The sequence below is a fragment of the Uncinocarpus reesii genome, genomic scaffold (genome assembly GCF_000003515.1).
Source record: "Uncinocarpus reesii 1704 scaffold_2 genomic scaffold, whole genome shotgun sequence".
Taxonomy (NCBI): domain Eukaryota; kingdom Fungi; phylum Ascomycota; class Eurotiomycetes; order Onygenales; family Onygenaceae; genus Uncinocarpus; species Uncinocarpus reesii.
In genome coordinates, this window is record NW_003052499.1 from 4,950,767 (window position 1) to 4,973,261 (window position 22,495).

General features: G+C 48.4%; 8 protein-coding genes across 8 annotated transcripts; 3 read left to right on the top strand and 5 right to left on the bottom strand.

Moving 5' to 3' along the window:
- Window positions 1-216: 216 nt before the first annotated feature.
- UREG_04643 (uncharacterized protein) lies at window positions 217-1,725 on the bottom strand (the record flags this gene model as incomplete). Its single annotated transcript, XM_002545080.1, has 2 exons — window positions 217-550; window positions 776-1,725. 2 exons carry the CDS (start codon window positions 1,723-1,725, stop codon window positions 217-219), a joined length of 1,284 nt encoding a protein of 427 aa, XP_002545126.1.
- Window positions 1,726-3,187: 1,462 nt separating this feature from the next.
- On the bottom strand, window positions 3,188-4,560 carry UREG_04644 (uncharacterized protein; the record flags this gene model as incomplete). Its single annotated transcript, XM_002545081.1, has 3 exons — window positions 3,188-3,430; window positions 3,491-4,375; window positions 4,483-4,560. The coding sequence occupies 3 exons, from the start codon at window positions 4,558-4,560 to the stop codon at window positions 3,188-3,190; spliced, it is 1,206 nt and encodes a 401-aa protein (XP_002545127.1).
- Window positions 4,561-5,853: 1,293 nt separating this feature from the next.
- On the top strand, window positions 5,854-6,674 carry UREG_04645 (peptidyl-prolyl cis-trans isomerase 10; the record flags this gene model as incomplete). Its single annotated transcript, XM_002545082.1, has 3 exons — window positions 5,854-5,865; window positions 5,934-5,999; window positions 6,093-6,674. 3 exons carry the CDS (start codon window positions 5,854-5,856, stop codon window positions 6,672-6,674), a joined length of 660 nt encoding a protein of 219 aa, XP_002545128.1.
- A 543-nt stretch (window positions 6,675-7,217) lies between these two features.
- Window positions 7,218-8,717, bottom strand: UREG_04646 (uncharacterized protein; the record flags this gene model as incomplete). The annotated part of the gene is made up of 2 exons (XM_002545083.1): window positions 7,218-8,474; window positions 8,535-8,717. The coding sequence occupies 2 exons, from the start codon at window positions 8,715-8,717 to the stop codon at window positions 7,218-7,220; spliced, it is 1,440 nt and encodes a 479-aa protein (XP_002545129.1).
- A 451-nt stretch (window positions 8,718-9,168) lies between these two features.
- On the bottom strand, window positions 9,169-9,891 carry UREG_04647 (uncharacterized protein; the record flags this gene model as incomplete). The annotated part of the gene is made up of 1 exon (XM_002545084.1): window positions 9,169-9,891. One exon carries the CDS (start codon window positions 9,889-9,891, stop codon window positions 9,169-9,171), a length of 723 nt encoding a protein of 240 aa, XP_002545130.1.
- Window positions 9,892-10,598: 707 nt separating this feature from the next.
- UREG_04648 (uncharacterized protein) lies at window positions 10,599-12,488 on the top strand (the record flags this gene model as incomplete). Its single annotated transcript, XM_002545085.1, has 1 exon — window positions 10,599-12,488. The coding sequence occupies one exon, from the start codon at window positions 10,599-10,601 to the stop codon at window positions 12,486-12,488; it is 1,890 nt and encodes a 629-aa protein (XP_002545131.1).
- A 605-nt stretch (window positions 12,489-13,093) lies between these two features.
- On the bottom strand, window positions 13,094-16,329 carry UREG_04649 (uncharacterized protein; the record flags this gene model as incomplete). The annotated part of the gene is made up of 4 exons (XM_002545086.1): window positions 13,094-13,141; window positions 13,188-14,248; window positions 14,393-15,696; window positions 15,743-16,329. The coding sequence occupies 4 exons, from the start codon at window positions 16,327-16,329 to the stop codon at window positions 13,094-13,096; spliced, it is 3,000 nt and encodes a 999-aa protein (XP_002545132.1).
- Window positions 16,330-19,474: 3,145 nt separating this feature from the next.
- On the top strand, window positions 19,475-22,281 carry UREG_04650 (uncharacterized protein; the record flags this gene model as incomplete). Its single annotated transcript, XM_002545087.1, has 2 exons — window positions 19,475-19,727; window positions 19,781-22,281. 2 exons carry the CDS (start codon window positions 19,475-19,477, stop codon window positions 22,279-22,281), a joined length of 2,754 nt encoding a protein of 917 aa, XP_002545133.1.
- Between the last annotated feature and the right edge of the window lie 214 nt (window positions 22,282-22,495).

Here is a 22,495-nt window from a genome sequence, read left to right on the forward strand (position 1 = left end):
CCTACTTCCCCTTCCCACTCAGGATGGTCATATTCCCAAAACCAGTTGCTGATTTGCCTCGTACATATTTATTCTTGTAGGCAAGTATGCACACGAGCTCTGTGAGACCTGGGACCATTCACTGTGCTCCGCTTCCTTGAAATGCGGTATTAAACCTTCAATCAGCAAGCACCCGGGCGCCTCCTCCTAGACAGAGTCTTGCCCCGTGCCATAGCATTATATGATGGGCCCCATCACCATGCGTTCAAGAAACGCTTCCTCTTCGTCCCATTCCATTCCAATATGCACAAAAAGGTCCTTTAGCCCCTTTAATCGGGCAACTGATTCAACTATTCGTCGATAGGTGCCTGGGATGTCAAGTTTCGAATTTATAGGCTTCTCTTCTTCTTCATCAAGGTGAGGTGTGTGTTCCAAGAAGCCAACTGTCCATTCCTCACTGAATTCCAAATGAAGTGAAAGAACAAGGCTCCTCACATTCATGCGCTTATTGATAAAGTTAAGCGTATTGATCCACTGTTTGAAACTGTTCGATTCGTGCATATAAGTATTCCTGTCTCTCAGATTGTTAAATTTAAGAGTGAGAAACCGAACATCACGGAGGCTGCGCTGTGGGAAACTGTTCCGCAAAGGCCACGGTGAGACGGTAGAGCAATCTCGATCATAGATAGTAAATATGTTTCCGGAATAAAACAGACGGCGTGAGTAGTCCCTAAATTTGCGACTCACTAGAAATATTTCGCCTGGGTATCTCCAGCAAGTGCCTCTCGAAGCGTACCCAACGCCTCGAAGATGACATGATTTATTCTTCAGAACACCCAAACATACCATTTCGAGGCATGGGACCAAAACAAACTGCCGCTTATTTATCCGTGTCAGACTGCCTGGTGCGGACAAATCTGTGTGGCTGAGAACCTTGAGCTGAAGCTCTGCGGGCAGATCGTTGAAAGGAAACGTGCAAGATTTGACTTGACCGGTAACTCGCAGAATCGTGGCTTCCAATAACCGCTGGAGTTTGCGATCTCTTGTATATGTCAAGGTCGCAGAGCATTGTTTCAACGTCGGGAGTCGAGAAATCTGGTGTACTATCGTGGGACCAAGCGCAAGCGTAGAGACGGGCAATTCCAAAGAAATCTTGAGACGGCCCGGCTGGACGTGGGATGCGAGTACAGTGCAGCATCTTTCCCATTCCTGGGCTACCAGTACTTCACACAGGGCATTTTCGTTCACATGGAACCCATTTTTATCCACCAGCTTGCACGAGTGTTGCCGTGTACAGAGATCCTCCTCAGATATAGTGGCAGGGAATGATGGACATCGACGAGGTAGAACACTTATACGAAGCGATGATAACGACCTTAGAGCCAAGGGGCTCAGCCTCTGGAGTGTCAAAAGGCCACGATAATCGTCCAATCCCACTATATTTTCGGAGTAAAAGACCTTTATCGCCTCATTCGAGATCGCACGGGAGACGTAGAAGAGCTGGTTCGGAATAGTGACGGGATGGTTACCGGGGATGTCCTTAAACTTTTGGTCCCGGGCTGACCACGCAGTTGGGGACCCTGGGATATGGGAAGAATAGAGCGTGATATGGACAGCGGATGGCAGAATGAGGCCTGCCAATGTATAAATCCGCCGGCGTATTGCGTATGGCAGTCGAAGGAGCATCGGTTTGTCAACATCCTCGCGGAAAAAACAGCTGGAATCTTTTTCCTTAGACTCTGCCATTTTGGGACAGGTCTTGGTGGGGTATCAGTTAACTAATTAATTATATAACTAGTTCATCAACGGTATTGTCGTGGATGCCTTGAACTTCTCTCAGACGAAGAGACCAGGACGTGGTTTAACGGGCAGACTTGACACAGAAGGAACTCTTTCAAAGCTGCCAGAGTTGAAAGTTGAACACGATGAAACCAGACAACTGTTAAAAGGGGAACTAGATTTATCCCAACTGTAGTGAGGAACTGTTGATTTATATAGCCGCAAATGACTCAGTCAACTGAGTCAGACTTGACGATGCAGCAGTGAGTCAAGAATGAGGATGACCTGAATAGAGCAAGTAACAATAGAGCAAGGAGTACTCCGTAGGTCGTCAAGAATCGAAAAACCAAGACAAATGAACTGCGCCGCAAAGACGGAGAATGAGTCAACACTCAATGCCATCAGTGCGTTATCGTGGATTTTCAAAAGCCTCAAACAAACAGTCGAGAAGTTCAAAACACAAATACAGAGTAACCACTAGTTAGTGGCAATTCAGCACGGAGAAAAGACAATCAGACAGCCTTGAATAGGCACAATATATCCTTCAGGACAACCTGTAGGCGAAACTGGCTTACAGTTGGCTAGTTAAGCGTGTAATCAAGCTACACATTTGTAAAAAGTAATATATCTCAAGAGCTCAGGGTGCTCAAACACCGGAAAAAAAAGGTGTATCCCAGCAATAGGTCCCTTTGGGATGTAAGAAGGAAAGATACATATGGGCAAAAGAGAAGTTGATAGAAGAAAATATGTTCCAATCCACACCACCAGCTCCATGGCTAAAGAGCCGTGTCCAAATAGAGAGCAAAAATAAAGCGCCTTTGATCCACAGTGCCCCCAGATGCCAACAGATTTTCCACCCGGGACCAAGAAGACTGCAATAATGCAAAAGTAAGAATATCCGTCCAATGCTTAGCCCGTACATTCCTCCCCGCCGAGAGCAATTATATCGTCCCAAAGGCACAAGCGTGTAGAAAGTCTAGAGTGAAGTGTAAAGGTGAATTCGGGTCGGAAGAAATGGGAGATATCGCCGCGCGCGATCAAAGATTGCGCGAGGGCAGTGTGCGTCCAATGTCAATCGATATAGAACTAGATTGTTGCTTCTGAGTGAAGCGACAAAAAATGACGTCAAAATAGGATGCAAGCAAATCCCGCGGGCTTGTATCAACATCCTCTGACCCGTCCATATTTCGAATTTTTGACGCGAGATATTACCATTAAAGGGTAAATTCGGGACGAGGTGATAAAGTGATGTACTGAGACATCATTTCGCGGATTTGCACTATCATTATGCGTAAATATGGGGGTCTGAAAAGGTCATAAGTCAGTCGTAAGTCGTGCAAAATGCGCAGAGATGCTCCTATGAATCGTATCCGTGTCGGTTGTCGAGTCGACAGATCGGGGAATAAGGGTCGTATTCGGGTATAATACTTCAATCAATCAACGGCTTTTTTACATTTCCCACGATGGCGACGTTAAGATAGTCCAAAGCATGGGGATCATGGGCTCGTACTATCGTTGGTAACGGTAACATTGGATTGTCGGGATTGATGTGCCGAGCTTCTCTAGCTGCTTGTTCTATAGCTTCCATTTCTTCCTTGCATCCGACATGGTCTTGGGGACACACGACGATAAGTTGGCGAAGAGCTATGTCTTTTGCAGAAGTTAAATGGGCCTACAGAGGGTTGATCTATTAGCCAAAACAGTTTCCTTCTGAGCCGGTTTGGTAACATACCTTAACGGTAAGATAGTGTTCAATCTTATACAATGATGCGGTCGTTGTAAAGGAAGTGACAGCATACGAAGGAAAAGCGGGTTTTGCGCGTGGTAGTATTCCGTCTGAATCCCGTAAATCTCTCGAGGGAAAAACAAGCCCCAAATTCGATATATACCCGGCTTCTGGGAGCTTCATACCCACGCTCTCCGTTCTTTTAGCGAGCGTCTTGACCTTGCGTTGTGGCTCATCGCCCTCATGGTTGTAGATTATTTCTTCATCGATGGTGAGAGTAAGCTTTTGTATTGTGACCTTTCGAGCTTTCGCGATCCAGTCTGGATTTGGAGATAGCTGCACGTATACACTGACGGGATCGAGAGGGCCATAAGACCACCGCGGTAGCGATATTCCCAGTGTTACCAGATGATCAGAAACCTTTTGCGATGACTCGGGTCTGTTATACATCCCAAACGTAGACAGGGTGTCGTATCTCGCGAGCGGTACGGGGAATGCATATTTCTTTTGTTCCGACGGTCCCTGTTGTACCAAAACCACCAGTTCATAATACGTCTCTGCCGTTCGACTTGGGAGCTGTAAGCTCGACGGGGGTAATCGCCTCGAAGACTCCTGTCCACCTCGACCAAATGGCAAAAACAATACAAAAGGAAGGTCCATCGCCATAATCTCTTCGTGATCACGCCCCATCGGACAACGAAATAGTAGCATTTCTTTGCCAACAATATCCGTAAGTTCCTTCCGCGGCGCCGCCAGATGTTTCTTCGTTACCGAATCGGCAGAAGGGTGTATCGTCTCTCGCCGTTGCAGACATATTGTGACCATGGAAATGTTAACGGGAGCGGATATGCCAGTGCCGGGTCGTATTTCGACTCTTCCTTCAATGCGGGGCTAGACGAGGCGGGTTAGCCGACGTTGATCGAAGGAAGCGCTCATCAATAGGTTTGCGCAGACTGAGAATGAGGTTGACGGCAGTTGGAAGAGCAGGAGACACTCACCAGGGTCGCGGATATGCCAGGGTAGCCGACGAGAAAGTTGCAGTTTGGAGGTCCGGATACACGCACAAAGGCGGCCATCTTAAATTGAAGCTTCTACTCAAATCACCGTGAAGCCGGGGAATTAGATCGCGGGTCGCAAAGTAGGGTTTTGCGGTCAGAATTTCTCCAAATAATCATTCAGTTTGCTAGTATTGACAATGGGGGAGCATCAGGATATCCCTGCCGCCTATTCAGCGTTGGCCTGCGCGACCCCAGCGCCAGGCGGATGTTTCCCAACTGGTTATCTCGACGATCGCAATGGGTCTTGTGCCGGCGGAGACGCAAAGAGTGCTCTGGGACGGTTCAGGGTTCAACACTGACGACGCAAAATAGCGAGCAATGGTAGCAGGAGAATGTGAGCAAGCGCAGGGGTGATGGGATCAAAAGGTAACCGTAAGCAGGCGGCAGTCAATTTAAGGTGGTTGCAGATGCTACATAGCGTGTGCTGCAGACAGTCCCGACAAGCAGCCTTCCCAAAGATAGACTGACAAGGATGGACGGCGTGGAAGAAGGGGAGATACCTGGTTCACTGCTTAGTTCAACCACTTCTGGCCCACAATCACGATTATCATCGCTGTCCCACCTCCAGGTTGGCGCTGGGAAGCGGAAACAATGGATTTTTGGTGTCAGAAAAACAACAAGTGTTGAAGCTTGCGTGTTCGATCGCCGTGGTGATGGCTAGCCTGTGGAAATCTTAACTTGGTATAAATGCAAACCGCCTACATATTCTTCATACTTTGTGTTAAATACGGCGCCTTTTGAGAAGTGAAGGATGAGTGGAGAGTGTGAGCCGCAAGATGCCAAAACATCCATGCAGGATAGACAGGCCAATGATGAAACTCACGGCTGGTGACTCTGTCACCAACTGGTTAGTTAACTATTATCAAAAAAGGCCAATTATAAATTGATATTCGAGAGGCATTTCAACTCGGCCTATGAGCGAGCATGCATTCGTGTTCATCTGCGCTTCGTATACTCACCAGCCGGATATCGAGGCTCTAACTAGTTCTGACACCCAAGTAGTTAACTATAGATGCGTATCTACGGCGTACATCTGTCAGCTTCCGAGGTGTGTGTTTATATGTCCGCACACATGAGCCAGCTGCTGGAACCCCCTGTGATTACAGAATGCTCTCCGCATCCTCCAGATCATCCGGTCAAGACCGAAGCCGCGCCAACAACACGGCGGCGTGGCGACAAGTCATGTGACTGGCTGCGGATGTGGCTGCGCGGCCGCAAGGACGACAAGACAACCCGACGATGTGAAGGTTGGGAGAGTGTAACTACTGTGCATGACTCTGGTCGTTCGGATGGCTGCGGGGAGGATACACAATGTCTGTCACTGTAAGTCTGATACCTTGGAGCTCCGGTGATGATTTGAAATTTTTTATGTTGACCATACTGGCTCTAAGCTTCATACCACCCACGGCGATCTCAAGGTCGAGGTTTTCTGTGAAGCTGTCCCCAAAACTGCAGAGGTATGTTTGAACTGTATTTCGATACTTTCGCACCACCTTTCTTCCCTTGAGCTCTACACGTGAAGCGTTCGGCGCTTACTGACAAGTCGATAGAATTTCCTCGCCCTCTGCGCTTCAGGCGCATATAACAACACTCCTTTCCACCGCCTGGTTCCTTCCTTTATGATCCAAGGTGGGGATATATCTCTGGCCCTACCATCACCCGATTTGAAATCTCCTCCCCAACGCCCTTCGTTCCCGTTTGACATACCCAAGGGCGGGGCATCGATCTACCACCCAGAACCCCTCGAGCAAGAAATCCACCTCCCGTCCCTCCGACACAATGCCCGAGGAATACTTAGCATGGCAGCAAAATCGGTAAAACAAAGCAATGCGAGCTCGGAACCAAAGGAAATCAACGGAAGCCAGTTTTTCATCACGTTTGCTCCAGCGTCGCACCTCGATGGAAAAAGTACTGTTTTCGGGAAGGTCCTGGGTTTAGGGCCCAAAGGGACTGAAGACGACACGCTGACGAAGCTTGAGACGGCGAAAGTGAAAATCGATAAGAAGGGCAGGGTTGTGCAGCCGGGTGACAAGGCCAAGAAGAAAGATACCTCGCAAGCGGAGGGCGACGAAGAATGGGAAAGGATTGGGATCGAGAGCGTGACAATCCATGCAAATCCTTTTGCAGACTGAGATGCATCGCCTCGTTTGAAGGTCTAAAGAATATATTCAAGGGCAGCGCACATATCGAAGCACCCGCCTTTCTGGATGATTTACACAAGGTCGCCTAATCGTGCAAAGCTCTTCCACAAACGAGAAAGTGTGATTGCGCGGCCTCGATACTCGGAGCCAAGATAACGCTCCATGACGATCCAATGCTCGGCGCTCCTCTTCTTAGATGTACCATTTCCGTGGGTTGATGAAGTAGGAGTATCTTAAGATGAAGCTGCGTTTGAATACACGGGTTTAGAAAGACCATTTACGTTGGCTTCATTGGGCTAGATAATGCAAGTGTGAGTATGTACTCATGGATGATTAGAAGCCGCATCCTTACAAATGGCTCGAACGATACCTTGCTTTCTATGCTTTAGTAGAAATACATATTTCATTTATCATTAAGATGAGTGTCAGCAAGGCTTTTTGAAAATACTAATGCGTGGAGAAGTCCACCTTGCAAAAAAGATCGTTTCGGTTCGCTGATGCAAAGTATCATTTTCAAATTAGAGCAATCAGTCACTATGATTCCTCGCCGACTGCCGTAGCGTCTTGTTCATAGCCTTCAGTTTTCATATCTTTCAATCCCAGTTCATCCTCCTCTTCGTCTGTTCGGGTGTAGTCTTCAATATGCAGTTGAAGATCGGGGTTGGGAGTATGAAGATTCTGGACATAGCTGTTGGCTAAAGGATCTTCCAACACTATCTTGAATTTCATCTCTCCTTTGATGGCTGCGTCCAGTTTGCTGAAAAATCGTTCCCACGTGGCTTTCTCCTCTGTGGCCATCGAGTCGCCGGGGGCCAGGTCTTCGTCACCGATTTCAAATATCTGGCCATGGAGCTGATCCCGCACCTGAGTTAAAAGGCCCTCGACCGTGGTAAACCGGCCACCAAGCGTGCCAGGCTGCACGGAAAGGTCCAATTCGTCACTCGAAACAGCACAAGTATCTGACTTGAGAATGTCACGAGAGAGATCCTCCACACTTTCGACTTGTAGCCGAATACGTCTACCCTTTTCGGGAACAGCGCCACCGGTTTTCACTTCGTTTGTGCGATAGCCGCAATGATCGCATACCGTGCTCCAAATGAATACTTCTTTGAAATGGGGGATATCTACTTTCTGCATGTTGACCGTGCTTTGTTTCGTGCAACCAGGGCACTCGGCAGGGAGACTGTATACCACACCATCGACAATATCAAGGTCTTTCGGATCTCCCGCGGCCACCTTCATGTTCCCGCTTTCTTGCTCCGCCGCAAGCCCAAGTTCTTCGTTCTGTTCCCGGGTCCGGGCATAATCCTTGCGTTGATATTTGTTCCCTTCGTCATGCGGTGCTGGTGCGATCCAAGAATTGCCCGATGGGTCATCCAGCGATATCGAGAAGGGGAATGATTCGCGGTTCAGTATTTTCTTCAGTTTTTGGATTATGGTTTCTAAAGATTGATAAAGTTCTGGGTTTACCGTCTTTCTTGCAGGCTGATCGCTTTCCAATTGTTCAAGAATTTTTGATAGTATTCCTTCAACATTTGTGAGTTGGCCCTCACCCTTGGGCATTTCTATTCCTAGAGTATCCAAACGGAAGATGGCCGAATCACTTTTGATGACTTGTCGCTCCAGATCTCCTGGGCTTTCGACCTCCAACGTGTACTTGGCTCCTTGCTCCTGTATCTGGCCGGCTGCCTTGATAGAATTATTTTTGAAGAAGCAATGGGGGCATTCAAACGATTCTAGAAGCACGTCTCGGAAAAAGGGAATACGGAGTAGGAGGATTTTAGTGACACCCTAAAGCCCGGTTAGCATGATCCCCTCACCGCAAAATACTGGAAAGAGAGAATAGCGTACATTTTCATGGCAATTCATACATAGGCTTTCCAATTGCATTGGTCCAACGTCATCTTCAGCTTCGGCATCTTCCTTCTCCCCAGGGTTTTCAATCGGCCTTTCCTCTATTTTGACTGCAAGATGCTGTGCAGAGCTTTCTTGCTGGGTCCGCAACGATTTGTCGACGTCTTCACTGCTTGCCATGGCTCTTATTCTTTTTAATCGCGCCCCAAGGAGGTGAGGACGGCACGTGCAAGGTGCGCTAACAATCGGGTCTGGGCTGGTTAGGCGGTAACTGCAAACTAATAAAAATGACGGTGACTGTAGGTAGTGTAGTTATCTGTGCTGATGCCACGATTTGTTGTGATTCATAGTCGGTCAAACTTGCATTCAAAAAGTCGTGATGAAATAATAATTTTCTTTGCTGGGAATCGCCGTCCCCCGCACTAGCCCCGATTCAAGCTAGCAGCAATCTCCACCCCGCGCTAACCGGTCTCAGTCTAGTGCGTCGAAGGGACAATATCAAAAAAAAATTGCAAATTTTCAATCGCTTGAGTGACCAGTTTTGAACGTTAGTAGTGTCTTGTCCGGGGATTGTATCGATTAAATGGCTTGAATGGCATGGGGGCCTTGCGCCATATGCTTGAAACCCGCCTCAAGGCTGTAAAAAGTCGAGGAGCCCAAGCGACGTCGACGAGGCCTGCGTAGTCGGCGGCTTGCTTGCTTGTAGCGCGGCAAGTAAGCCTTGTTTCCGAGCCTTGGCTCTCTTCTTGCTACTTGCATTCTCTGAGTTGCTCTTTGCCTTAACGGTGCCCGGCGATGCAACTGTAGTAGTCGGCGGCTTGCTTGCTTGTAGCGCGGCAAGTAAGCCTTGTTTCCGAGCCTTGGCTCTCTTCTTGCTACTTGCATTCTCTGAGTTGCTCTTTGCCTTAACGGTGCCCGGCGATGCAACTGTAGTAGTCGGCGGCGATGGGTTGTTTTGGCGTGGAGCGGGAGGAGAGTTGACGGAGAGCTTGTCCTTCTTCCTCTGGTGCTGCTCCGATTTCTCAAACGGATGGATGGTCTGTTGATGACATTGTAGACAATTGTAGACGACGGCCGACTTCTTAGAAGGACTAGGCGATGTTCTCCCACGCCGTGTAGGCTTTCGGACTCTCGACTGCGAAGAAACCGTGCACGTTAAAGGTAGAGACCTAATGGTTCCGCATGATGGGCAGAATTCCCTTTGTTGCGCGTGGGATATTGGTTTTGATTGCTCATGAAGGAGCTGGTTGTGAACAGTCAACAAGTGTGCTGAGGTGGATGGGCTGCCTGAGCTCAGTATCTCCGCCGACCTCTTTAAGAAGTTCAGCTGTGCAATAGTTCCAGTTTGATTCATGGCATGTCGTTGCCGCAGGTAATGTTGAAAGACTTGCAATAAAGAATCTGTGTTATGGGGAATTAGTGATGGAGTTGTTGCGAAGAAGACAGTTGAGGGCCAAAGGAAAACCAGGTGGAGTTAAAAGGTTTGACGACGACTGTCTCTTTACACACCTCACTTCACCAACAGTGACATTTCCAAGCGGTTAGTCTTTGTGAATCATCAGGAGGATCCCGTCCATTTTCCCCCTTGCGTCTATTTAAACTGAATGATTCCTTTCCCTCTCACTTTCTTTCCTCTCCAAACATCTCCCTTTCACCTGCCGACTTTCTTTATACTGGCACATCAGCAATACAAAGCACTTGCATTATTCATAGCTAATTAGTTGGTAGCCAGTATGGCATCCCAGCTATCATCAACACGGACGGGCCTGCGCCTTGCCGTGGAGGGTTGTGTGAGACTTTCCTTTCTCTTCAAATGATACAGTTATGGGCGCAAAGCTTTGTTACCGATAAGCCAAGGCTAATTTGTTCAGGGACATGGAAAACTACATGATATCTACGAATCAGTCGCCAGCGCTGCTGAGGCCAAAGGCTGGAGTGGTGTGGATTTGCTGATTATTGGGGGGGATTTTCAAGTGAGAGCATATTGCCTAATCCCTTTTCTTACATTGGCTTTCTTACATATATTGCCAGGCTGTCAGAAACTCCAATGACATGGCCTGTATGGCTGTTCCTCCAAATTACAAGAAAATAGGCGATTTCCATGAGTACTATAGCGGCGCCCGCCATGCACCTTACTTGACCGTCTTCATTGGAGGAAACCATGAAGCAAGCAACCATCTTTTCGAGCTATATCACGGCGGTTGGGTCGCTCCTAATATTTATTACCTTGGTGCCGCAAATATCATTCGATGCGGACCTTTGAGAATTGCTGGTGTGTCGGGAATCTGGAAAGGGTATGATTACCGCCGCCAGCACTTCGAAAGGTTGCCGTATGATGACGACGCCTTGCGTTCGGCCTACCATGTCAGAGAAATTGACGTGCGCAAGCTACTGCAAGTTCGTACCCAAGTTGATATTGGAATCAGCCACGACTGGCCGCAGGGCATTGAATGGGGCGGCAACGTCGACGAGTTATTTAGGAGAAAACCTCACTTTGTCGAAGATGCTGAAACTGGAAAGCTTGGAAGCCCCGCAGCAAGATATGTCCTTGACCGACTGCGTCCAGCTCATTGGTTTTCTGCACATTTGCATGTGAAATACGAATCTATCCTGGAACACAATGAATACGTTCCACCCAGAACAGTTAACGCCATTAATCCTCCGTCTCAACAGTCGCGTATGAAGGACCCTGCACTCAATCTAGAGGCTGAAGTGGATCGGAATAAAGGTGTGCAAGACTCTGTGGAGCAACCGAACCAAGCCCCTGAACCAGTTGTATCGAGCCAAAGTCCTACCATGCCTCGTATGCAACCACGAGGTAGTGAGCAAGACAGAGTAAATGCATGGAGGGGCTTTCATGAAGTTGCTGCAAAAAGAGAAGCTGAAGAAAACGCTGAGTATTTGAAAGCTGCTGATGAGTTTAGACGTCGTGTCGAGGCTGGGGAAATTGAGAAACCGAAATCACAAATCGACTACCAAGTTACTTGGAAGAAGGTCGTCACCAATGACGGCCTCTCGCGGGAAGTTGCAGATGTTGTCAAAACCAGCATTAAAAGCGGAAAAGCCCCGGCGCAAGAAGAAAGCTCCGAGCCCGCTATGAAAAACGCAGACGAGATAGATATTGAAATGGATTCTGCCTCAGAGACAGCCGAAACTCCTAACATACTTCCGTCTGCTCCAGCTTTAAAGGGAGATTTGAACACTCACGCAGAAATCGCAGCGCATCCAGAACAGGTAGATGAAGTGCCTGATGACCTTCGTACCCAGTTACCAGCCAGTTTCCACAGACCTGAGAGGGCACAAGTAACCACAGCTGTTGAAGAATTTCCGGACGGCATCACGAACAAAGCGACAAAATTTTTGGCTTTGGACAAGTGCGAGCTTCGGAAAGATTTCCTGGATTTACTAGAAATTTTCCCTCTGTCCGGAAGCGACATGCCCGATTCACAACGTCCCTATCAATTGGAGTATGACAAAGAGTGGCTCGCAATCACGCGGGTTTTTGCTGAAGGATTTGAAGTCGGCAATAAACAAGCCAGCACACCTCAAGACAGAGGCAATGCATTTTACAAGCCACGAATTATCGAGGCCGAGACGTGGGTTGAAGAAAACATTGTCAAGAAAGGCAAGATGATCATTCCTCAGAACTTCAGCATCACAGCGCCAGTCTATGACCCATCTGTTCCCGTTACCACTCTCGAACAACCGGTTGAGTATCCTAATCCTCAAACTGCGGAATTTTGTGAAATGCTCGGAATTCACAATCCATTCCAGCTTACTGAGGAGCAGCGTCAATTACAAGAGGAGGCTGTTTTACAAGCTAACGAACAACGCAAGCTGGAGCCTAGCGGTGGTCGGGGGAGAGGGTTTAGAGGATCTCGTGGCGGCGGTAGATTCGGACGTGGAGGGGGCAGACGCTGGCGTGGTGGTCGTAGAGGACGTGGGCCGTAAAGCGCCGTCTAGCGACTTCGTTTCCAACCCGTCTTTATTTTCCAAGCTGCTGCTAATGCAATACAACGGGAGACTGGCGTTGAGGCACATTATGGAAATATCCCTAAAGATCGTCGACTACACTCCGACCACCTGTCATTTTCCTGAGGGTGGCCTGAATTGCAAGCTTGACGTTTGACATGGAAGGGGGACGGAGTTAAGGGAAGGGGGTTAAGATACAGTATGATATGAAATAGGAATATTCCTCAAAATTGAGATATTCAAGAATCTTGACATTTCTTAAGCTTTGGGAGTCTAACATGGTATGGATGTAGACGAAGTAGGACCTTCTCACAATAGGCCAACTTGGGTAGCTATTTATGTTTAGAAGCTAATATTGTTCGGCGGTTAACATCGTCAGGCGGCCTGGCTTCATTTAGCCTACTCGATTTCTTGAATTCTCGGGTGAGCTCCTGTCCACTCGCCGTCCCCAGTGCCAGACAATGGGTTAATATCTAAACCGGCCAAACGATCACCCAATTCAAATTTTGGTTGCTCCATAACACCTTGTTGGGTGCGAATCCCCCAGAGTAGGGACTTTTCGAGCCACGCTTCTAAACTCTCGATCAACGCCCGTAAATGACCGCGAACGATTGTGTCGGTTTCCTTGCTTTCTACAAAGCTCAGTACACGGAGGATGTCCGGTATATTGCCGATTACGCTGTACGTTGAAGTAGATTGCTGTCCGGATGTTGCCGGTGACGAAGCCGTAGCTGAGAATCCAAACCCGAGATCTTTCCCGGCTTCTCTAGCCTCATCGAGTGCTTTGAGTAGGTCAAGTAAGAGTACCACAGCTGCCCGTCGCAAAATCGCGCTTTCCGGTCCGGGTTCGAGGGTCATTATAGAAATTGCCAGGTCAACTGAGGAAGCAGCCAGCGAGGAACCTAAGCCTGCCAGATTTGTTTGTATTGCAGATGCGAGTAATGATATCGCTGAAGCACGCGCGCGCAAATCGTCTGGCGCAGGATCTGCGGTCACGCCCCTGGCCCAGGCTTCAAGAATCTTGCTCGAATACGCTTCCTTGGCCGGGTCTTCTGTTTCCGAATCGATATCTTCATCTATTTGGTCTGCAAGGCTAGGCGCGATCCCGGCCAGCTCTGTATCACTTGCCGCCTGTTGTTGTCTTGAAAGATCCCGCTCTCGCTTCTCTTTTGCCTTTTGCTTCATTCCCCTCCTGCTAGCCACTTCAATCATGGTGTCTCCCAGGACTTTACCTGCATCGTCTACCAATGCATTCCCTAGGTTTTGGACCGTCCTCAGAAGCGCCTCGCCAATCTTAAGTCGCTGATCAAGAGTCGATTCTTCGCTTCGATCAGCGTATCGCTCCGCAAGTGTTTTTATCACCGTGCGTGGGTGCCTGGATGCTAACGAGCCGATGAGCTTAATAACATTGAGATAGATAAACTCGTCGGTGGAAGCGGTTTCATCATTGTTTGTCAAAATAGAAAGGAGAAGAGTGAGGGTTGCCGGGATATCAAGGATGGGGGAAATCTTATCAAGTAGTTGTGATAAGATAGAGAGACCTTCAGCTTGAACTGGAGCTAAAGGGGACGAGATATTATGGATGGCCTGACGGTGCATTTCAAGATCGGAGATGCCAGGAGACACAGCTGTAGGTCTGGGTGTGCCCGGACTCGAATCGGAAAGCGTGATTTCAAGGAGCACCGAAGAAGTGGTGGCGGGCCGAACGAGGGCTGTGGGAAGATGGGGTAAGAGCGCATCTATGTTAGACTTCAATGACTGTAAAATCGGCGATACCGAGCTAGATTTCTGAAAATCGGGCGACGCAAGTATTGTAGAGAGGAGGCTGAGCGCCGGCGATAGTGAATCGAAAGTGTCTGCCATATGGGACACAGACGACGGACCTTTACTGTCGGCGCTTTCGGTTTTGACAATGTTACCAAGTGACTCTAGAGAGACATTCTGATATCGTTGGGGTAAAATCGCAGATTTCTGAGTGCGGTTCTTTTCACTCTCGATTAACTGCTGAATGAGCTCCAGGACCTTCGTGGGATGGCGAGATAAAGAATCTTTGAAATGGTCCAAGAGCTTTTCTGCGATTTTTGCGCTGACAAGTTTTCGTATTTCGGGCTGCAATTCATCGTGCTTCTTGTGCAGCTGCGGCTCACTTGTAATTTCATTCGGCAGGCCTCCAAGGAGCCATTGTCGGCTTACATGGAGGAAGACGTCTCCAGCAAACTCCTCCTTTCGGGGGTCTGCAGCCAATAGTTCTAGGTACATTCCAACGCGCCCATCTAGATTTTGAATGACTGTAAGAATATTGGCCTCGCCTAGTCCGCCGACCTCACGCTTCCGAATTGACACACCGCCGTTCTCGCCTGGCCCATAAACGCGAGCTTCTGGGCCATCCCACAGGAGATTATCCGCAACTTTTAACAATCTATTGACGTTTGCTGATACACTGAAAAATGTTTGTAAGATGGTGCTGATCTTTTGCTCCCACCAATGCTTTCGGTGTTCTCTGGCGTAGCATTGCAGTCCCCATAGGGGTAACAACACTGGGCTGACAAGCCGTTTAAGTAGTCCAGGATTTGGATGCAAAAGTGCTAACGAGGTCAGTCTATCCAGCGCCAGGAGTAGCTTGCTTTCGTTAAGTACAATGGACCCATCAAGGCTTTCAGTTTGAGTATCCAGAGCGACAGAACCGTCCGAAGAGAACGTTTTAAGCCATTCTGAAACAGGGTCTGTAATGTTACCATTCAGGGCGTCAAATATCGGTTGGGCGAAGATCGTAAAACCAATCCTTCCAGGAGCACCGAATGCACGTTTTCCGAGAATCCCATTGCCTATTACGTAGGAAGCTGTTTTCTTCATGTCCAGGTCTTTCCCATCCAATAACGGGAAAAGTTTAGATGCAATGTTGCCGAAGTATACTTTGGAAGAAAAGCCTTGTGGTACGGATGACAGGAGCCGCGAGGATTGCATTATAGCCTGGACAGTAATTGGCGGCCCTTCAAGCCGGATGCCTTCCGTTCTCTGCCCTAAGGCCGGCGCAAATTGGGAAGCGAGAAACAAGATCGTTTGAAACACTCCATCTTTACGCAACGGGATTTGGGAAAGTTGCGAGGAGATACATGCCTTAAACCACGTCGCCGTACTTTCTTGTAGTAGGGACGAGAGCACGGGTAACAGCGACGGGGTTGTACATCTATACGTTGGTTAGAATGAAGCGCAACGTCGAAGAGCGATCTTACCCGTTGATAAGAGCATAAAATGCTTTTGTGTATGAGTTAATTCTAGAATGGGTCGCACCCTGTGAATTAAAGGCCAACTCCGCCGTCCCGCAAATTATGTCAGGTAAAATTCTGGCAAGGATGATGGGTTGGATTGATGGGCGGGCATCCTGGAGAATTTCATTTAGGCTACTTAGAATGCGGTCGAGCAGGCCCAAATTCTGAGTCACTGAGTCTACTGGATTCGGCGCCTGCTTTGCGATGACACCAGTCGGAAGGACTGAAACGACTCGCTTCTCTAGGGGAACGCCGACTCCATTGGACAGAGAAGGATATATACCTTCAAAGGAAAGAAGATCAAGTAAGGCATGAAGGGCCCGTCGTCGTCTAGCGTCTTCCACAGCCGGTTCTTGCTGCTTCCCTAGAGGGCTTTCTCCAATGGCCGGTTCTGACACAAACGCAGTGTGAATGCGGCCCAGCAAATCCAGCGTTTGTTGCACCACGCGAACCCTTGGTGTCTCATTCTGATAGTATTCGTCAGGTATGGTTTGATTCAAAATTTCAATGAGTGAAGCGCCCCGGGATTTCTGTATTTCCTCTTCGAACATGTGTCAGCCTTAGATCCGTTGGTAAATAGGGACTGGACGAAGGACTCGTGCCTTTGTTCAGGACTGGATGGAGAAACGTATATGTGGCATTGAACGCATCTCTTAGCTGCACGGTATCTTCCATTTCCCTTCTCAAACTCGCTGGATATCGCTTTCCGCAGATGAACTCGCGAGGAGGAAACGGGGAAGGTTTGGATTTCCTTTTTGGGAGATGGCGAGGGTTGAGCCACAAATGACGTCACGCGACACTCAGCGCTGCTTGTGGCTGAATCCGCTAGCCCGATTGGGACCACGCGTCACCCCGGGCTTCGGAATTTGGATGCTGCTTCATCTCTTCCTCTCCTCTCGAGCTCCATATCAACAGCACACTCCCAGCCAGGATCGCTCAGTCACTCCGTTCTCATCAAGGAAAATCGTGCTAAGGGACTTTCTGATTCTCGTTGCCTTGGTCTAAAGCCGGATTGTCTATGTTGTTTTACAGCTCTCACGCATTCTTCCCTCTCTACTCCAGTAGCACCATCCAGTGCTTCAAATATGCAGTCCAAACTCCATACAGTTCTCCAATAGCCGTTGCGCGTCAAAACGCCCCTCGCGAGGATTATGTTGCTTTGATTGGCCTGTTGCCTCTCGCGCCACTATGATTTCGGGGAAGACGGATATTGGAACTTAACCCTACGAACCTTCGTCGAGTGCCTCAGCAAACCCACTTCGATTGGCACAAGTCTCGTGGTTATAGTTATCGAATTCTTGATCAGCTTATGTCTTCCTCCTTGCTGGGGTGGCCTAGGTGAAAGGGAAAACGATGTCCAGAGCCTCGCAAGCGGCATCAAAAGACGGTTCACTATGCGTTTATCAAATTCCAAACGGAATACGCGTCAGTTTTCCCAAGCTGGACGGCATGCTCAGATCAACGAAAGGATATCCGGTTTGGTGCGTGCGGTCATTGGAAATTTGGGAGATGGCGGGTGAAATAAGCTGGGCACCTCAATATGAGGACCGCCTTTGGGAGTGCGTGTGCCACGACGTTTACGAGATCTGTTGATTATTCACCTAGTCATAGCTTGGGAGTTCCTTGTGCCATCTACCGTAAGGGAATGCGGCCTAAGAACGTGACATATCCGTCGCTTCGGCGGGTTGCCTACAATCGCCCAATTAATATGTTTCGCTGGCGCGTTTTGAGTATTCTTGCCGGAACCGGTTCTATGTTGCCTGGTGCAGCGGGAATCGTAGCGAGGTGCTCATTATTAGCTAGCGTAACTTTGGGTTTCTTGAGTGGTAGTCTTTTTGGAAATGCCGTCAAGATTGCATGGCTAGTTTTCTGTTCCGGATGGGCTAATCTCCATGCCCGGTAGTGGCCCCTGAGCCTCTTGAGCTATGCTGGCATCGATTTCTGAGGATAATCGATGTATCAACGGTTTCCCTTCGCCGTGGCTGTCTGTCCCATGCTTATTTCGAACCTCCATATGGGGTAAACTCCCTGGGGCCCCCGCCATCGAACCCAACCCCCTTGACCAACTATTTCAACAATAGGAGCTAGCTCACTGGATTCTATGTCAGGCGAACAACCCCTGACGTAGATCTCTCTTAGGAGTATCCGGATCTGCCACGTTAGTCGTCTCATTGGCAAATCGAGATGAACGTCGACTTTATAGGTATTTACGAAGAATCTCTTCGGGGATACCTCCTTCTCTCTCCGAGAAGACGGATGCGGTTTTTTGAAGATGTTATTTGTCCGCCTCGCACTGCCCTCCGCTTTCAGGAGAGGAAACAAAAACTTGTCTCCGAGGATACTGCTTTACAGACGCTGGAGGTTTCCCAGATTGTGGGGCTTGAGGCCGTCGAGTGTTGAGCTGAATTCGACTGATGGACGTACCATTATCACAATGGTTTGGTAGACAAAGGTGGAACGGAAAGGCTGAATTTAGCCCGGTGACTACTTGATGCGGAGATTGGCGCCCTGTTGGAGTGTGCTTTGTTGTCGCAACTCAGCTGCCGTCCGTTACTGTGACACTTGTCTACAATATGCTGAGTCATTTTCAGTGGCTCCGCCGCCGGTCGACCTTCTCTGGGTAAAAAGTTGGTCATTTGCAAAGTGTCGTTTCGAGTAACCTTCTCACACCTGGCCTTCTCTGTACCATTTTACTAGGGCGTGCCGGAGCCTGGCGCTGGGGTATATCGTCCCGTTGAAAAGCCTGTAGTGAGATACAGAAATAGGGGAAGCATATGTCATGCCGGAGCCTCTCTCGAGTGAGGATTAAAGCTTTTGCTTATCTGGCTTGATGTCTGCTTTTTCCTTTTTCCCACCTCCTACTACTTTTTGTGACAAGCGACCACAAACGAAATGCCCTTGAAATGGACGAAGAGTCAAAGAGAGGTTTGCGCTTAAGAATTGTTTCTCTTTGGTTTGACGAGATGGCCGACCGGCGGAAGCTTCCTGGAGAGGACGCGTCGTTATAGACTGGTCACAGTGGATTTGGCACATTGCGGTGCTTCTGCCGCTCTCCTCTGGAGAGCGGCCCTTTTTTTTTTTATAAGTACCCCATTTCACAACGCGTTTCTCTATAGAACTGACTATCCATCTAGCTAAGGTCCCCGATCAGCGTTGCGTACACGTACAATCCTGTCAATATATCACGAATACTAATAGCCCTTCGTGCACTCGGGTGTGGAGGGATTATGCGCCCGGCTCCCAATTCTATTTCTTATAGGAGATGGCATCTGCATTGTCTTTTGATTCTGATGGATGTTGTTCTGTACGGCGTCCCTGTCTGCTAGTATTGACTTAGACTATATCCATCATGGACATATTCGCTCAACATGGTCGCTTCCGACTCATGTATTGGGCCCGTATGCTCCTTCTCGCCCGTCTATCAATGCGCATTCGTGCTTTCTTCTGGCTACATCGCACTTGCCAGCCTCACGAACGCAGTTGCCAACCAGCCGTCGTGGTTTCCCTGCTACCGCGGGCACTCTTTCCAAAGTCCCGGGCCTGCTTTTGCTTATTTTAACCCGTCCCCCATCAGGGCATCTTTCTTCTTCTCTTCTTCTTCGACCAGTTCTCGTTCGTGTCGCTCTGGCTGGGAGATAAGAGGACGCCCATTCTCAAGCCCTTTGTTTTCTTTCCCCAGTGTTTAGCGTTCCTATAATGTTTCTGGAACGTCTTCTCCCATCTTTTCTTGCTGTGGTAGCAGGTCATGCCATCATCGTCACCGGCAAACCCACCGTAGCTGGGACAAGATGGCCTTCTCTCCCGAAGTTCCCTTCTCATCGCCTCCCAGCCCCAATGCCCCCTCCTGGATTCTCTGCTCGCAAGCAATCAGAGAATCAGAAACGTGCTTATAATCGTTGCGGACCTGATTTTGGCTCCTGCCAGGAAGGCCTCTGCTGCTCTTCGCACGGTATGTGTTTGTTATCTCAAGCACTCCATTGTAGCGACTAATCTTTATCTCAGGGTACTGCGGGCATGGCCCAGAATATTGCCAGGCTCCTGATTGTTTGTTTGATTTTGGCAGTGGGTGTGATGCTTTGAAATGGCCGCAAGGCGATAGTACCGCAGGCATCCCTCGTACGAAGGTCGGTGAGGTGCCTTACGGAGTTGTTCCAATCTACCAATGCGTCAATCCAAACACCGTCGCGTTGACTTACGATGACGGTCCGAATGTCTATACAAACGATCTTCTAGACATTCTCGATTCTTACGACGCGAAAGCTACATTTTTCGTGACTGCTTTCAACTCGGGAAAAGGCAGCATTGATGACCCCAGCTACCCTTGGCGTGACATCGTTCAACGAATGTACGATAGTGGGCATCAAATTGCGAGCCATACATGGTCACACCAGAATTTAGACCACATGTCTAGCGCTTTACGACGCGAGCAGATGATTAAAACGGAGATGGTACTTGTTAATATTTTTGGAGCTTTCCCGACTTATATGCGGCCTCCTTACTCGGCATGCTCAGTTCAATCAGGCTGCTTAGCTGATATGGATGAATTGGGTTATCATGTTTCTTACTTCAACGTTGACACAGATGACTATAACAATGCTTCTCCACACCAAATCCAGCGCTCAAAAGACTTGTTTGATCATTCCATGGCAATGCACGAGGCCACCGGTCGTCCTATGCTTGTTATTGCTCATGATGTCCATGAACAAACGGTGTATAATCTAACGGTTCACATGCTTCGTCGCCTATACGAATCCAATTACAAACCGGTTACTTTGGGCGAATGTCTAGGCGATCCTCCGTTTAACTGGTACCGCTGGATCGACGATTCGTTCGCTTTATATCCTGGTCAAACAGATCCAGACACGTACCGCCGCCCTGGCCAAAAGCCCGTCTCGAATGATGGCACTTGTGGCAAAGAATACACGTGTGTCGGCTCCAAGTTTGGCAAATGCTGCAGCGCAAATGGCTTTTGTGGTAATGGCTATGAGCATTGCGGGTGGGGATGCCAAGAATCGTCCGGAGAGTGTCTTTTTCAAGGAGAGGACATCGACGCTCTGGAGAAGAAAAAGCACAAACACAAGGAATGCAAATGTGAACCTATAGACGACAAGGATGACGAGTATGAGATTGACGTTCTGGGGAAGAAGAAGCACAAGCATAGAAAATGTAAATGCAAGGATGACGATTACGGTTATGATTACGAGATCGACATTCTAGGAAAGAAAAAGCACAGGCACAAGAAATGCAAAAAGGACAAGGACAAATGTGACCACTATGCCATGGATGACGATACTGACGATATCAACGAGGTCGACATCCTGAAGAAGAAAAAGCACAAGCATAAGCATAAGGAGTGTGACAAGAACGAGGGCACATGTGATGCTTACCCCATGGAAGACGACACTTATGATATCGATGAGGTCGACAGCCTGAAACAGAAAAAGCACAAACACAAGCATAAGAAATGTCACAAGGACAAAGACAATGAATGCGACTCCTATGTTTTGGATGACGGGACTGATGATATCAGCGAGGTCGACATTTTGAAGAAGAAAAAGCACAAGCACAAGCATAAGCATAAGAAATGCGATAAGGACAAGGACAACGAATGCGATCCGTACGCAATGGAAGACGATGTTGACGATGCAGATGAGGTCGACAGCCTGAAAAAGAAAAAGCACAAGCACAAGCACAAGCATAAGAAATGTGACAAGGACAAAGACAATGAATGCGACCCGTACATGATGGAGGAAGAGGACGATCTCGACAACACTGATGAGGTCGATAGCCAGAAGAAGAAAAAGCATAAGCACAAGCATAAGCATAAGAAGTGCGATAAGGACAAGGACAACGAATGCGACTCGTATGCAATGGATGGTGATGATGATCTCGACAACACTGATGAGGTTGATAACCAGAAGAAGAAAAAGCATAAGCACAAGCATAAGCATAAGAAGTGCGATAAGGACAAGGACAACGAGTGTGACCCGTATGCAATGGATGGCGATGATGTTGACAATGCAGACGAGGTCGACAGCCAGAAAAAGAAAAAGCACAAACACAAACACAAGCATAAGAACAAGGACAAGAAATGCGATGACCACAAAAAATGCCCGGACACCGAGTACGATGGTTACGAAAGGAGGTTACTACACGAAGGCGACGAGGCCGAGAACGGCGACCAGGAGAGCGGCGAAGAACAGGAGGTCATCGATGGGCCTAAAGATGACCAACTTCCTGACAATGATCCTGCTAATGAAGACGGTCAACCTGACGATCATAAAGAACATCTAGACGATAACGATGAGGACAATAGCCTTGAAGATGAGCCTGAGCACGATCACGGTGAGGATAACGATTCTGAAAGTGAGGAGCACGAACGCGAAGGCCATAGGGAAGGTCAGGATGAGCATGATCAGGACAAGAATGAGGGTGATGAACATGCGGAACATGATGAGCGAGAGTCTGAGGATGGCGAGGAAGAAAGCGATGAAAATAATTGATGAATTTCTCCTCGAATCGTCCGTGGATCGGATGAACCCTACTATGCTGAGGCGCCGTGCACGGAATTGACACCAATATTCTACGGGGATTCTCGTTACAGTGGCCCTCTCGAAACCATTCATTGTTTGATTCTAAGTCTGCTCCTTGAATATTGATAGAAAACTAAAAATCTTACCAGTCCTAACTTTGACTCTTTGATATTCCTGAAGCCAA